The 17,259-nt window shown below is 40.0% G+C and overlaps 1 protein-coding gene across 3 annotated transcripts in view; it reads left to right on the top strand.

The window, feature by feature from the left end:
• Positions 1-17,259, top strand: part of PISD (phosphatidylserine decarboxylase) — a 43,564-nt gene that overhangs the window by 3,195 nt on the left and 23,110 nt on the right. For 2 of the 3 annotated variants that reach the window (XM_038575721.1, XM_038575722.1), the window contains 2 exons: positions 7,278-7,357; positions 11,175-11,350. In XM_038575721.1, coding sequence (XP_038431649.1) covers positions 7,278-7,357; positions 11,175-11,350 — 256 coding nt within the window. Of the gene's footprint in view, positions 1-7,277; positions 7,358-11,174; positions 11,351-17,259 lie in introns of those variants that run through there. The other variant, XM_038575724.1, reaches the window with a different exon arrangement.

Below are 17,259 nucleotides of genomic sequence, written 5' to 3'. Positions count from 1 at the left end.
CTGCATGGAGCCTGCTTCTCCTTCTCCCTCTGCTTGTGTCTTTGCCTCTCTCTCTCTCTCTGTGTCTCTCATGAATGAATAAATAAAAATCTTTAAAAAAAATAAGGTAATTAAAGGGTTAGTGCTTGAGAGGGGTAACTCTTGGACATATGGTATTCAGGAGAGCCAAACTGAGGAGGAAAACTCTTCACAGAGAACTGGCTGATAAGGGAGTGAGCCACATAGCAGGGTGTGCCTAGTAGAACAAACATCAAATGCAAAGGTGTGGAAAGTGGCAAAGGTGTGGTAGGTACTAGAAGTGTCAACAGGAATGAATAAGGAAGAGAGGGAAAGCAGCAGGATATTTGAGAATCCAGCAAGGACCAGTATATAGGGTCTGGTTTTTTTTTTTGTTTTGAAAAGATCATTCTGGCTGTTTTGCAGTGAGTAGAATATAGAGGGCCAAGAGTGAAAACTGGAGAACAGGCCTTCACAGTCATCTGTTAAGAGAATCTGGTGTTTTGGGCTGGGGCGTGATGGCAACAAGAAATAGGCAGATAAAGATACACGTATACATATTTTAAGTTTATTTATTTATTTAATTAAAAAATCTCTACACTTAGCCTGAACTCACGACCCTGAGAACAAGTTGCATGCTCTTCCAACTGAGCCAGCCAGGTGCCCCTAGGCAGATAAAGATATATTTTAAAGGAAGAGTCTTCCTGTCTTGCTAGTGGACTGAATATGGATAGTGAGAAAGAAGAGACTTCTATGAGAATGGGTCTTAGGGTTTTGATTTGTGTAGCTGTCTGGAGGGTGGTACCTTTTGCTGAGATGATGTATTATAGTAATGCTGCTATGGTAACAGGTAAACCCCAGGATCTCAGTGACAACACAGTAAAAATTTATGTCTTGATTTTCTAAAGTCCCAGTGGGTGCTCCTGATTGGGCAACAGTAATGCAAGGATGCTCCTGCTGTCTTTAGCACATGGCTCTCCAAGTTCTTCATGTTTGTCTGCTGAGAACAGGCTGAAGGGGAAAGCCTGGGTGTGGATGCCTGGGAAACCTGAATGGCTTTCACATTGGTTAGAATGCAGTTTTTTGGTCACACCCTACTGCAAAGGAGGTTGGGAAACACCACGTTTTTGGGTGTCCAGGGAGAAGATGAAGTAGATTTGATAAATATCTGACTAGTCTCACCACAGATGGATTCCTCTATGGGGAAGAGCAGGTTGAAGGCGAATCGTGTTTTGGACAAACTCAGTTTGAGATGATGCAGAGTAGGGATGTTGAGTAGCCAGTTGAAAATAATGGATCTGGACATCTCTGAAAGAGTAGTGAGGGAATCATCAGGTGTGGCTATTTAAAGATAGGTGACTGGGGGAGTGAAATGGGTGAAATGGGTGATGGGAATTAAGCCATGCATTTGTGATGAGTACTGGGTGATTTATGGATTGTTGAATCACTATAGTGTACACCTGAAACTGAACAACTGTACAACTGTACAACTGAAACTATATTGGAATTAAAATAAAAATAAATAAAGGCTGGGGACTGGATGAGCAACTCTAGGAAGAGCACGTATTCGGTGAAGAGATCCGAACCTTGGGCATGGCAACAGTTTGAAGTTAGGGGAGAGACCAGAGAGCTAGGAGGAAAATCAGGGTCCCAGAAGCCACATGAGGGGAATGTTTCAGGAAGGAGGAAGGGTGAGAAGATCAAGAGGTACAAACTTCCAGTTTTTTTTTTTTTTTTTAAGATTTTTTTTATTTATTCATGAGACACACAGAGAGAGGCAGAGACATAGTCAGAGGGAGAAGCAGGCTCCATGAAGGGAGCCCAGTGTGGAACTCGATTCTGGGACTCCAGGATCACGCCCCGAGCCAAAGGCAGACACTCAACCACTGACCCATCCGTGTGTGCCTGTTGGGACACCCAGGACGCCTGGGTGGCTCAGCAGTTGGGTGCCTGCCTTTGGCTCAGGGCATGATCCCAGTTCAGGGATTGAGTCCCACATCAGGCTCCCTGCAAGGAGCCTGCTTCTTCCTCTGCCTGTGTCTCTGCCTCTCTCTGTGTGTCTCTCATGAATAAATAAATAAAATCTTAAAAAAAATTTTTTTTTAAAGTACATGGATATTGCCTTAATTTTCCTTTTTTAAAAGATTTTATTTTATTTTTTTTAATTTTTTTAATTTATTTATGATAGTCACACAGAGAGAGAGAGAAAGAGAGAGAGAGAAAGAGAGGCAGAGGGAGAAGCAGGCTCCATACAGTGATCCCAATATAAGACTCGACCCTGGATCTCCAGGATCAGGCCCTGGGCTGAAGGCAGCGCTAAACCGCTGAGCCACCCAGCTGCCCTATAAATAAAATCTTAAAAAAAAAAAATCTTAAAAAAAAAAAAGAGGTATAATATAGTGATTCAACAATTCCATATAACACACAGTGCTCTTCACAACTACACTCCTTAATCCCTGTCACCTTTTTAACCCATTCCTCTACCCACCTCCCCTCTGATGACTATCAGTTTGTTCTCTATAGTTCTAGGAAATTCTTTCTTGGTTTGTCTCTTTCTTTTTTGCCTTCTTCTCATTTGTTTTGGTTCTTAAATTCCACATATGAGTGAAATCATTTGTTATTTGTCTTTCTCTGACTTATTTCACTTAACATTTCATAACCCTCTAGCTCCATTCATGTCATTGCAAGTGGCAAGATTTCATTCTTTTTTATGGCTGAATAATATTCCACTATATGTATATGTGTGTGTGTATGTGTATACATTATCCATATATTTATATGTATGTATCTATGTATACACATACCACATCTTTTTTTTTTTTAAAGATTTTATTTTTTTTTAATTCATGAGAGACACAGAGACATAGGCAGAGGGAGAAGCAGGTTTCATGCAGGAAGCCCAATGTGGGACTCAGTCCCAGAACTCCAGGATCATGCCCTGACCAAAGGCAGACGCTCAACCACTGAGCCACCCAGGCATCCCCACACCACATCATCTTTACCGATTAATCAGTAGATAGATATTTGGGCTGCTTCTATATCTTGGCTATTGTAAATAATCCTGCTATAAACATGGAGGTAATGTATCTCTCTGAATTAGTGTTTTTGTAATCTTCGGGTAAATATCCAGTAGTGTGATTACTAGATCATAAGTTTTATTTTTAACTTTTTAAGGAACCTCCATATGGTTTTCCACAGTGGCTACACCAGTTTGCATTCCACCAACAGTGCAAGAGATTCCTTTTTCTTTACAACCTTGCCAACACCTGTATCTTTTCTCTTTCTTTTTTTTTTTTAATTTTTATTTATTTACGATAGTCACAGAGAGAGAGAGAGAGAGAGAGAGAGAGAGAGAGGCAGAGAGGCAGAGACACAGGCAGAGGGAGAAGCAGGCTCCATGCACCGGGAGCCTGACGTGGGATTCGATCCCGGGTCTCGAGGATCGCGCCCTGGGCCAAAGGCAGGCGCCAAACCGCTGCGCCACCCAGGGATCCCCGCCAACACCTGTTTCTTGTGTTGATTTTAGCCATCCTGATAGGTGTGAGGTGATACTGCATTATAGGTTTGATTTGCATTTCCTGATGACAAACGATGAGGGCCTTTTCATATGACTTTGGCCGTCTGGATATCCTCTTGGAGAAATGTCTGCTGATATCTTCTGCCCATTTTTTATTTGGATTATTTGTTGAGTGTTGAGTTTTATAAGTTTATATATTTTGGATAGCAACCCTTTATTGGATATGTTATTTGCAAATATCTTCTCCCATTCTATAGGTTGCCTTTTAGTTTTGTTGATTGTTTCCTCTGCTGTGCAGAAGTTTTTTATTTTGATGTAGTCTCAGTAGTTTATTTCTGCTTTTGTTTCCCTCACCTCAGAGGGCCTATCTAGAACAAAGTTGCTGCATGTGTTCTCTTCTAGGATTTTTATGGTTGACAGTGAGCTTATTATGAAGGAGAGAAAGAAAAGTAGTGTGGAAGCTGGAGGAGGATACATGGTAGACAGTGTTTATGTAAGATTGGAGAAAGTACAGCATTTATATGAAGATAGAAGTGATCCAGTAGTAAAAGACAAGTTGGTGTAATGATGCATTTGCCGGCATTTTTTTCTAGGAGTTGGGGCTACAGTGGTATACAAGAAAGCCAAGCAATCTGTTCTGGGACAGGGTGGCCAAAGGGGGAAGACCCACATGCAAGAGAAACCACCTGAGTGCTATGTGTCTGGTTGCAGTGGATAGACAATTATCTCTCATTCATACCTCCCCCAGCCAAAGGGGAAAAAAGCCTTATTCAAAAGTTTGCAAGCATTCTTTTAGTTGGGTTCAGCATTCATTCTGGAAGACATAATACAGCAGTGTACAGAGCACAACAATGTACCTTTAGTCAGTTTTTATATTTCTTGTTCTAATTCTGTTTGGAAAGCAGGGTTGGAGGCTTTTAGCTTTTATAGTGGGAGTTTCCAGTCTAAGAGATGAGCATTGTTCAGTGCTGAAAGAACATTCATATACTGAAACATTACCCTCTTTGTGTTAATAGCTGTATGTCTCTCTGGCCTTAGTGGGGTGATTATCATGGTCCCATACTTTTTCACCATACAGACCTGACTTGCCAATCAGAGAATCAGATTCATCACATTAGCCCTATTAGCACTGTGCTGTGAGGGTGTTTTTTAGTCAATTTCAAGTTTAAAAAAAAAAAATGAAGATGCCTAAATCTGATCTTGTTTGCAGGGTATCTGTGTAAGGTGTAACTACTAAATATCCATGAAAGTAAATATTATTGCATGAAGGTCATAAATGCAGTTCTATTTTCCACAAAAGTAGCAATGTAGACAGTTTTATTAAATTATTGCTTCTATCATAAAGGGCTCTAGTAAAAACAGAAACACTTACTGACAAGTACATAGTCCCTTTACTTAAGATTTTAGGTCGAAATTTGGGGAGGGGCCCAGGGGGGTGGGTCAGTGGTTGAGTCTCTGCCTTCTGCTCAGGTTGTGATCCTGGGGTCCTGGGATCCAGTCCTGTATCAGGCTCCCTGTCTGGAGCCTGCTTCTCCCTCAGCCTATGTCTCTGCCTCTCTCTTTCTGTCTCTTATGAACAAATAAAATCTTAAAAAAACAAAACAAAACACAAAATTTGGGGAAACCAAAATGCTATCTGAATTGAAAGAGATGTTTGCTCTTTGATTAGGAGAGATCCAGTTATTAAGTAAAAGTTCATAAATGCTTTCCTTTCTGGCAGTCCTTTCTTACTGCCTCTGGGAAGATGTCCTTCCCTGGTTGAAGGTGAAACACAGAAACAAACTAAAATCAGAAATAATGTTTTCTTAGAATGGAAAGCTGTAAAAGTCATTGGTTGTTTTTTTCTGAGAAGGCTGTCAAAGTATCTTGACAGAATAGCGAAGTAACCACAAAGAAGAATTAAAATATTCCAAATCAAGGATGCCTGGGTAGCTCAGTCAGTTAAGCATCTGCCTTTGGCTCAGGTCATGATCCTGAGGTCCTAGGACTGAGCCCCACATTGGGCTCCCAGCTTAGCAGGGAGTCTGCTTTTCCTTCTCCCTCTGCTGCTCCTCCTGCTTGTGTTCTCTCTGTCAAATAAATAAAACCTTTATTTTTATTTATTTTTAAAAATATTTTGGGGAATCCCTGGGTGGCTCAGCGGTTTAGCATCTGCCTTCGGCCCAGGGCATGATCCTGGAGTCCCGGGATCGGGTACCATGTCAGGCTCCCTGCATGGAGCCTGCTTCTCCCTCTGCCTATGTCTCTGCCTCTCTCTCTCTCTCTTTCTCTCTCTCTGTCTTTCATGAATAAATAAATAAAATCTTTTTTAAAAAATTATTTATTTATTTATTCATTCATGAGAGAGACACATAGAGAGGCAGAGACACAGGCAGAGGGGCAGGCTCCCTGCGGGGAGCCCAATGCAGGACTCTATGCCAGGATCATGACCTGAGCCAAAGGTGGATGCTCAAGCACTGAGCCACCTAGGTGCCCTTAAATAAAATCTTAAAAAAAAATGATGTTCTTATTTCTTAAAAAAAAAAATTCTATATCAGGTGTCTTGACGTAAATTAGAATAGTTCCATGTGGTTTGTTTGTGTCATTTTTTTTTCCAGGTCAAACATTTAAAATTTAAAATTTCAGCTGCCAGTATTAGATTCTTTAACCAGGGATCCCTGGGTGGTGCAGCGGTTTGGCGCCTGCCTTTGGCCCAGGGCGCGATCCTGGAGACCCGGGATCGAGTCCCACGTCGGGCTCCCGGTGCATGGAGCCTGCTTCTCCCTCTGCCTGTGTCTCTGCCTCTCTCTCTCTCTGTGTGACTATCATAAATTAAAAAAAAAAAAAAAAAAAAAAAAATTCTTTAACCAGTAGGGGCTAGATGTTTACAAGACTGCATACAGTTCTTTTGTGGTATAGAAACATGTGGCTTTGAGTAAGAGTACTGGCTATTATGATCTTGGGCTTCATTAAGAAAAATGACTTTATTGTGAAATCGTTTCAGACTTACAGAAAAGTTATAAAAATAATAGAATTCCCAAATACCCTTTACGAAGATTCCCCAAATGTCGACTATATTTGCTTTACCATTCTCCCTTCCTCTCCCTCTCCTCTCTTTATGTGTATTTTTTTTCTGAAACACTTGAGAGAAAATTACAAACATACCCCTTTACTATGAACTATTTCAGCCTTTTTCCCACAAGATCATTTTCTCACACAACCACAGTACAGTGGTCAAAACTAAGAAATTAACACTGATATAAGACTATTACTGAATTTATACATTATGTCCAAGTTTTGCCAATTGATGCACATTTTAAAAATATTTTTAAAGATTTTATTTATTTGAGAGAGAACATGAGTGGGGAGCCTGATGTAGGGCTTGATCCCAGGACCCTGGGATCATGACCCAAGCCAAAGTCAGCCACTTAACCGACTGACACTCGGGCACCCCATCGTATTTTTTTAGTAATTTTTAAAAAAATTTTATTGGAGAGGGAGAGAGAGCACAAGTGGGAAAGGGACTCCTCCCCATGTTCCTGCTCTCTTTTTTTCTCTCTCAAATACGTAAGTTAATTAATTAAAAAAAAAAAATCTTAATTTTTTTTTTTTTTTTAAGATAGGGGTGCTGGAGTGGCTTATTTGGCTAAGTGGTTGACTCTTGATCTCAGCCCAGGTCTTTATCCTTAGGGTTTTGAGTTCAGGCCCCACGTGGGTGTGGAGCCTACTTTAAAAAAAATTATTTTAAGATAAATGCTTAATAGTTCTTTTTGCTTAATTGTAGCCTCCTTCACTGTGAGAACACTACCATGAGCCATTTCCTACAGCCCTTAAGGAAGCTTCCTGTCAGAGCCTTCTATACAAGTAAGTAGCAATTAAAGGTGGTGCTGCCCTCTCTGTGCTTCAGTTTGCTTCTTGGTATACTGGGATAAACAGCTCCTATTTCACAGGATTGTTATTAGAATTAAATGATTTTATATCTGTGGGGTGCTTAGAGTGTCTGGCATGTAGTTATCACTGAAGTGCTAATGATTATTACCTCATCATTTTTATTGGCTGCATAGTGTTCTGTTGAATGCCATTTGGTGTTGGACATTTAAGTTTGTCTCTAGGCTTTTTGTACTATAGACATTTCTGTGGTAACATATCTTGGCATAGCTTTAGGACAGATTTATAGAGCTGGAATTGCTGGATCAAAAGAGTTATGTATTTTACAAGTTGGTATTTAGGCCAAATTGTTCTTCAGAGAGGTTGTCCCAGCTTACATGCATATGAGCAGAAAGTGCTCGTGAGTACATCAGTTCCCCATACCCTCATCAAAATTGTAGATTATGAACTTTTTTGGTTTTGTAAGCAGCCATTTAAATCCGTACAAAAATCTTCTGTCATCTTTATCTAGATATCCTTTTTATTCGATCATACCAGAAGGCATTTTGAATTGTTTAGTGAGAGTACCTTGGAAGTAAAATAAATTGGTTAAAGAGAGCAAAAACCAAATGTTTATTATGGTAGTTAATAGCACATCTGGGTGCTACTTATTTAGTTAGGATTTGCATCCTGGAGCATGTAGGAATCACATGAAGGATAGAAGGGAGGCGCCCTCAGAAATTGAGCCATGGTCTTGGATCTGCAGAGAAGCTGTGTATTTATAAAGTGATAAGCCCAGCAGAGGGGTGGTCAGTAGTGGAGGGCTCTCTCTACTTACTACTTTTTGGAGAGGCAAAGTAAGCCTTTGAGAAGGTGAGAGATATAACTGAAGAAGGGGCTAGTGTAGCAGACAGCATTCAGTAGAGTGTGACTAGTCAGTCTAGGATAGTGGCTCACTGCAGTGAGGAGGGTACAACAGATCTCTTGTCAGCAAATATTTCAGAAAGTGGAAAAAAAATTTGCTTTTTGGTCAGTCTTTCTTGGTCAGAGGTATAATATTTAGTTGTGAAATAGTAAGAGTTCATTAGGAATAATTAGAAGATGGGAGAGATTAGTGACATCCATACTTGCTCATTAAAAGAAGAAACAGCAACAGCCAAAATGTGGTAGGGGGATAGTGATGTTGGGAACAGGAAGGTTTCCTCCCCCCGCCATAAAAAAGAAAAAAAAAAAAAAAAAAGGAAGGTTTCCTCCCATTGGAAGTCAAGATGCAGTAAGAAGGGTATACTTTGGTTTAGTATAGGCTACTGGGAATTTAACCTTTTTTTTTAATTTAGCTCTTGAGATTTTTTTTTTTTTTAAGATTTTATTTATTTATTCATGAGAGACACACAGAGAGAGAGGCAGAGGCACAGGCAGAGGGAGAAGCAGGCTCCATGCAGGGAGCCCGACATGGGTCATGTCCTGGACTGAAGGTGGTGCTAAACTGCTGAGCCACCCGGGCTGCCCAGCTCTTCAGATTTTAATAACAGCATTATTGAGATGTAATCTGCATACCATAAAATTCATCTTTTTATTTTTATTTTTTTTTATTTTTTTATTTTTTTATTTTTTTTTAAAGATTTTATTTATTTATTCATGAGAGACACACACAGAGAGAAGTAGAGATACAGGCAGAGGGAGAAGCAGGCTCCATGCAGGGAGCCTGATGTGGGACTTGATCCCAGATCCTAGGATCACGCCCTGAGCCAAAGGCAGATGCTCAACCACTGAGCTACCCAGGCGTCCCAAAATTCATCTTTTTAAAGTGCAGTTCAGTGGTTTGTAGTATATTCAGAGTTGTGCAACCATCACCACTATTAAATTTTAGAACATTTTCACTCTTTCCCCACGCTCCCTCCCCAAGCCAGTAACAACACTTGACTCATTAAACCATCACTCCCCATTTCTCCCTACCCCTTGCCCCTGGCAACCACTAATCTATGTGTCTGTAGTATGTTTCCTATACTGGACACTTCATGTGAATGAAATCTTACAATATGCAGCCTTTTGTGGCTGGCTTCTTTCACATAATGTTTTCAAGGTTCTTCATTCCTTTGTATTATCAAATAATACTCCATTGTATGGATATACAGCATTTTATATATCCATTCACCTGTTGATGGACATTTAGGTTGTTTCTACTTTTTGACCGCTATTGAACATTCTTGTACAAGTTTTTGTGTAGATGTAGTTTTCATTTCTCTCAGGAATATCCTTAGTAGCAGAGTTGCTGGATCATAATGGTAATTTTATGTTTAACATTTTGAGGAATTTGCCATTCAAACTTTTTCAAAGTGGCTGTCCCATTTTTCAATCCCTTAAGCAGTGCATGAGTGTCTACTTTCTTTATATCCTTGCCAACACCTAGTTGTCTTTTTGATTATAACCATTGTAGTGAGTGTGAAGTGGTATCTCACTGTGGTTTTTTTTTTTTTTTTTTTTTTATCTCACTGTGGTTTTGATTTGGATCTCCCTGATTACTAACAATGTTGTATTGGTTTGCTATGGCTTCTCTAACAAAGTACCACCGAGTGGCTTAAGTAGTAGAAACTTACTCAAATTCTGGAGATTAGAGGTCTGAGATCAAGATGTCACAGTGTTGCTTCCTTCTGAGGGTTGTGAGGGAGAATCTGTTCCATATCTCTGGTCTAGCTTCTAATGGTTTGCTGGCAATCTTTGGCTTCTTTGGCTTGTAGAAGCATCATCCTGATCTCTGCCTTCATCTTCACACAGCATTCTCTTTATGATCATGTCTGTCTCCAAATTTTCCTTTTTTGTAAAGATACCAGTTATATCAGATTCGGGCCTACCATGATGACCATATTTTATCTTGTTTACCTTTCTAGAGACCCTATATCCAAGTAAGGTCACATTCTGTATTACTGGGAGTTAGGACTCAGCATATGAATTTGGAGGGGGGGTGGGACACAGTTCAACCCATAATAGATGTTGAGCATCTTTCTGTGTGCTCATTGGCCATTTCTGTATCTTCTTTAGAGAAATGTCTATTCAGATCCTTTGTATATCTTATTTATTTATTAATTTTTAAAGATTTATTTATTTATTTTAGAGAGAGAGAGAGAGAGAGCATGAGAGCGAGCATGAACCAGGGAGGGAGAGAGAGAGGGAGAGATAATCCTTAGAGCCTCTGCTGAGCACGGAGCCCGACATGATGATCTAAGCCGATATCAAGAGTCAGATGCTTAACCGACTGAGCCACTCAGACGCCCCCCCTTTGTATATTTTTAAATTGGGTTGTCTTCTTTATTATTGAATTGTAAGAGCTTATGGGAGTTTGCATTTGAGAATACTAGTGTCTAGTCAGAATTGGGCCTGGATTGTAAAAGTAAGATTAGAGAGTCCTGAATGAGAAATGGTCCCTGACTTCTTATCCTGGACCGGGTGGTAGCCAGCTGGGCAACCTTGATTAGTTACTTGACCTCTTTGTGATTCAGTGTTTTCATCTTAAATTCTCTGGCTATGGTGGCAGTTGAGGTGCATTATAATTTGATAGGAAAGATGCTTGTCTCTTACTTATTGGTAGAATTTGAAAACAGAGGGTCTTTTTTTTTTTTTATTTTTTTTTTCCCCCAGAAGGGTCTTAATAGTGACTCAAGGTTGCAGCCACCTGTCAAACCCCTTCAGGGTCCAGTAACCTTTAATGAGGACTTTGGAGGTGCACTGACATATCCTGGGTCTTGTTTTAGTGCTGCTTGTATGATCCATCCCTGTCCCTTCTCCCAGTTTCAAAATGTTCTGTTTTTTGTTACAGATGCCAGAAGAGTCCACACTGCCTCTGCCCGCACCTTGTTCCTGCTACGGCCCCTGCCCATATTGTTGGTGACAGGCAGTGGCTATGCAGGTTACCGGCAGTATGAGAAGTACAGGGAGCGAGAGCTGGAGAAGCTGGGGTTGGAGATTCCACCCAAACTTGCTGGTCACTGGGAGGTAGGACCAAAGTGGAACCACCTTGAGTTCTCATTTAGCACAATTAATCTGTCATTTTTTAAATTGCCCCAAAGTTGAAATGTTTGAAAAAGTGAAATGTGCTTTTTTGGAGCTCATGTCTCCTGTGGGTTTTTGGCCAGACACAGATGTTATGTCTTTGGCATTATGTTGGGCTTCCCTTCTGCATCCAGACCTACCCTTGATTTCCCCAAGGGCTCTGAGAAGTTATCTGCTATTAAAATCCTCAGAGTTCATGCCTTTTGTTGGGGCTGGTATCCTACTCGTTCATGTACTGCTCTAATAAGCTGAAACTGTCGGACTTTTGTGATGTGGATGAGTTCTTACCAGGAACCAGACTGAAATAATCAAATTCTTTTATTGCTATTGCTCAAAATGCTACCCCCACAACAGGGCCACACAGTAGAGGCAGGCTTTAATGTTGTTGAACCATGTTATGACGTACAATGAGCTCTGTTACTCAGTTGCCCTCCAGGGGCCCAGGATGATACCTAACTTAGAGTAGACATTCAGTAAATGTTGAAATTGAATATTAAGGTGTAAAGTTAAAAATGCCTTCTTTTCAGCCATAATTTAACAAAGGAGAAGTGTGAAATATCAGTAGATCTGATAGCCTGGGAAAAAGGGGTGGTGGTGAAAGTAGAGACTTTATGGCATTTGGAATGATGTGTTTGGGTTTCCTCATGAGCCTCTCCATATTGGTAATCTCGCTCAGCTGAATCCAGTGGCCAGAGCATGTGGGTCCTGAAGGCAAGTCCTAACCATGTTCTTTAGGAGCCTTGTGACCTTGAACCTGTCACTTGCCATCTGGTCTTCTGTGTGTGACTATGCTATAAATAGCATAAACAATTAAAAAGCCGGTTGGATTGGAACCCATCTGAGATTCCTTCTAGCTTTAGCATAGTATATCTAGGAATATTTGTTGGCATTGGCATTATGTGCTACATTATAGGCTTCCTCCCAAAGACTTGTTTTGGATTTTGGTTTTGACCCTCTTCCTCCAGTAGAATCCAGTGTAAAGATTTCATCTGATTTCCAGTAGTCCTGTAAAACTGATTTAGTCAGCTGGCCATAAAGATCCAGATGTGACTGTTACCCGAAGAAATCCCTTTTTGCTTGCCCATATATATCTGCCCTTTTTTAGCCTTTTCATATGCCTTGGGCTTTATAATAGCCTATGTCAGAGCAAGAGAAAAAAAAGCCTTCTGTCTTCTGGTAGTATATGACAAAATCCTTTTGGTGAAGGATAATTGTGTAGTATGTGAGTCATACTTTTTTTATTTTTTTATTTTTTTAATGTGTTAAATTTCTTTCTTTCTTTTTTAAAAAAATATTTTATTTATTCATGAGAGACACAGAGAGAGAGAGGCAGAGACATAGGCAGAGGGAGAAGCAGGCTCTCTGCTGGGAGTCCAATGTGGGACTCAATCCCAGGACCTGGGATCACGCCCTGAGCCAAAAGGCAGATGCTCAATCGCTGAGCCACCCAGGCATCCCATGTCAAATTTCTTTTATTCATTAAATTCAGGATGGGGAAAATGACTCCAAATAAGATATAAGTCCGTTAAATTTCCATTGTATTAAGCCCATCAATGCTTTCAGCACACTCCCACCAATTTCAAAGGTCTCCAAAAGAATCTACATTTGGAAGAAATCTGTGATTTCCAAAATCATAAAAGACTAATGTCAGTAGTATTTAGCATTCACCATTTGTATAATTAGGATTACTGCCTTGTATGAGTCAATACCTGAAAGATGATGGTTTGTAAAGAGGATGGGGTTGATTGGCTTATAAACTCTAGGGCCTGGATAGTAATAGAACACTGGATCAGAGTGGCCTAGTTCAGCGTGAAATCAGAAGCCTCTACTGGTTAAGAGCCGGGTTTAAGTTAGATATTTTTCTTTTGCTTGAGTAAAATGGCCACAGGACTGCTGGATTTATAGGCAGGATGCCAGCATTTCACTTTATGAAAGGGATATGGTCTGGATTCTGAGTAGACATTGTAGGATTTCAGGAGGGGCAGCAGGTCAGGAGAAGGGAGAGTGCTGATTGGCAGTTGCAGGCTGGATCCCAGTCCCACCCCTGCCCCCACCGAATCACTGTCCATCTCAGGAAAAATGAGAGTACCCCAATCTGGTTGATCATCAGAATTGTTGGGGAGCTTTAAAAACTATGGATTCTTTGGTCTCACCCTTGGAGATTTAGAAAGTTTGGGCAAGGCTCAAGATCTTTGTTTTTAAAAAGTCCCTTTGGTGATTCTGATAAGCCAGATTTAGGAACCATGGGCAGATGAGCTGTAAGGTTTCTGTCAGGGCTGTGTTTTTAAGGGGCAAATGAAAATTCTACTGGTGATTTTGCTGGAATATAATCTCTTCATATCCCTCAGTCAAGTCTGGCATCTCAAGAGCTCAAGAGAGGACAGATTGGTAGTTGTGCCGAGATGAGCCCCTGGGGCTAAGGATTTATGCCCATATCTTCCCTTATTTCAATTTAAGTCTGTCAGTCCTTCCTCCCTTCCTTCCTACCTTTCTTTCTCCCGCCTTGCCTTGTGTTGTCTTGCCTTGTCTTCTGCCTTCTCCCTTCTCCTCGCTTCCCAACAGTATAGAAGAAACCATAACTCCAAAATCTGTGCCACTTTTACTCACTGCAAGTTCTACTCTGGGTGTGGGGAGAGGGCACAGCTCTTGCAGAGGGGCATCGGGCAGGTGGGTGTGGGACATGGTGTGAGGAGACTTGAGCTCAGCTGTGGCACTGGGTGAGCTGTTTCATCTTCCTGATTTCTGTTTTTTTATACATTTAAGAAAATATTTTTAAGTTCTTTGCTCTAAGAGTCATGTTCTTTTCATGTTAGGGAAAAAAGCTCATGCAGTTGGCTGAGTAGAAATGAAACCTATGAAGGGAGTTCTGTAACTAGCAGCAAAGTAAGAAGTAGCCTGTTGAGAGGCATCCAGGTTCCAGCAGCTCCACTCTTTTTCTCTTTATATATGGCATCACTTTCCTCAGTGTAGAAATAGCTTTGTTATTTGTCTTCTTATACAGATAAATGCTCATTTTTATTTTTAATTTTTATTTATTTATTTTTAAAAGATTTTATTTATTTATTCGTGAGAGACAGAGAGAGAGGCAGAGACATAGGCAGAGGGAGAAGCAGGCTCCCTATGGGGAGCCCAATGCGGGACTCAATCCCAGGACTCCAGGATCACGCCTTGAGCCAAAGCAGACAAGATGCTCAACCTCTGAGCCGCCCAGGCAATGCTCATTTTTTGAAAACCAGAAAGCATTGCAAAATAGGAAGACGAAACAGTGATGACCCAGGATCCGACAATGCACAGGAAACCACAGTTCATATTTTGAGGAACTAACCTTCTGGGCTTTTGGGTGTTTAGGAATATGTATTGTTAATTTTTATTTTTAATGAGATAGTTTTAAATTTTTTTAATGAAACACAATCATGTAAAAATTCAAATACTAATGAAGAAGGGTTTACATAAAAAAGTCTTCCACTCTGCCTCACCTACTAATCCCATCTGCACTCTCCCAAAGCAAGCAAGCATTTTTAACATTAGTATGTCTTTCCAGAATGTCTCACTCTACTTACATATTTTTTGGCTATTCAAAACTGATTTAATTTTTTTCAGTTTTACTGAAAAATAATTGATATACTTCACTATGTAAGTTTAAGGTATACAGCATGATGGTTTGATTTACATATATTTTGAAATGATTACCAGAATAGATTCAGCTAGCATCCGTCATCTCTATAGATAGGATTTTTTTTAATTTTAATTTAATTTTTAAAATATTTTATTTTTTTATTCATGAGAGACACAGAGAGAGGCAGAGACATAAGCAAAGGAAGAAGCAGGCTCCCTGTAGGGAGCCCAATGTGGGACTTGATCCCAGAACCCTGGGATCATACTCATGAGCCGAAGGCAGGCACTTAACCACTGAGCCACCTGGGTATCCCTATAGATAGGATTTTTTTTTTTTTAATAGATAGGATTTTAAAAAGAAAGGAAAAGGAAAATTTTCTCCTATCATGAGAACTCTTAGAATTACCTCTCTTATTTTCCTATGTGATAGACAGCAGTGCTAGCTATTGGCATCATATTGTACATTCCATCTCTAGTACTTATTTCTTTTATAACTGAAAATTTGTACCTTTTGTCCTTCTAGTTCCCTTTCTCCCCTTACTCTATATAGTCTGATCTCTTTTCCTCTGAGTTTGGTTTTTTCTTTTTCTTTTTCTTTTTTCTTTTCTTTCTTTTTTTTTTTTAACTTTTATTTGTTTTTGTTTTTCTTAGATTCTACATATAAATAAATCATACAGTATTTGTCTTTCTCTGCGTGACTTAATTCACTTAGCATAATGCCTTTGGAGTACATCCATGTTGTTGCAAGTGTAGGATTTCCTCATTTTTTTCTGTCTGAATAATATTCTATTGTATGTATGTATGTATATATGTCCTGTGCATGTGTATATGTATCACACACATACAACTTGTTTATCTGTTGGACACTTAGGTTGTTTCCATGTCTTGGCCACTGTAAATAATGCTTTAATTTTTAAAGTCCGCTTAGTGAGGTATTATTTCCATACAGTAAAACATACCCTTTTTAAATATACAGTTCATTGTTGCTTTTATTTTTATTTTTAAAGATTATTTATTTATTTATTCATAGAGACACAGAGAGAGAGAGAGAGAGAGAGAGAGAGAGAGACAGGCAGAGACACAGACAAGGGAGAAGCAGGCACCATACAGAGAGCTCGACGCGGGGCTTGATCCAGGGTCTCCAGGATCACGCCCTGGGTTGCAGGCGGCGCTAAACTGCTGTGCCACCGGGGCTGCCCTCATTGTTGCTTTTAAAATATAGTTGGCATAAAATATTATATTAGTGTTGTACATATAGCATGCTTTGACATTTATGTATATTCCAAAATAAGTGCCTAATAAGTTACCATCTGTCACCATAGAAAATTATTGACTGTTCTTTCTGCTGTACCTGACTTATTTAATATTAAACTTTTTTTATTTATTCATGAGAGACACAGAGAGAGGCAGAGACATAGGCAGAGGGAGAAGCAGGCTCCCTGTGGGGAGCCCCATGTGGAACTCGAACCCAGGACCCAGGATCATGCCCTGAGCCAAAGGCAGATGCTCAACCACTGAGCCACCCAGGCATCCCTAATTGTTACACCTCTTAAATCCCTTCACCTATTGCACCTATCCCCCAAGCCTCCTGCCCCCTGATAAACACTACTTTGTTCTCTGTATTTATGAGTCTGTTTCTGTTTTCCTTTCCTTTGTGTTTTAGATTCTACATATAAATGAAATTGTATGATATTGTCTCTATTTCTCTTAATATAATACCTTGCATGCCCATCCATGTTGTCACAATGGCGAGAGTTTCACTCTGTTTTGTGGCTGAATAATAATATTCCACTGTGTGTATATACTACATCTTTATCCATTCATTTGTCTGTGGACAATTAGATGGCTTTCATATCTTAGGTATTATAAATACTGCTACAGTGAACATGGGGATGCATATATCTTGTTGAATTAGTGTTTTTTGTTTTCTTCAGATAAATACCCAGGGTTGGAATTTCTGGGTTGTATGGTAGCTATGTATGTATGTATGTATTTATTATTTTTAAATTTATTCATGAGAGAGAGAGAGAGAGACATAGGCAGAGGGAGAAGCACCTCCATGTGGGGGAGACTGAGGTGGGACTCAATCCCAGGATCCCGGGATCGTGACCTGAGCCAAAGATAGACACTCAGCTACTGAGCCACCCAGGTGCCCTGGTAGTTCTATTTTTAACTTTTTGAGGAATCCTCATACTGTTTTTTACAGTGGCTGCACCAATTTACATTTCTACATTTCA

Source organism: Canis lupus, chromosome 26 (genome assembly GCF_011100685.1).
Source record: "Canis lupus familiaris isolate Mischka breed German Shepherd chromosome 26, alternate assembly UU_Cfam_GSD_1.0, whole genome shotgun sequence".
Classification (NCBI taxonomy): Eukaryota; Metazoa; Chordata; class Mammalia; order Carnivora; family Canidae; genus Canis; species Canis lupus.
The sequence above is the reverse complement of the archived record's forward strand: the minus strand, read 5'-3'. Positions and strand labels throughout refer to the sequence as shown.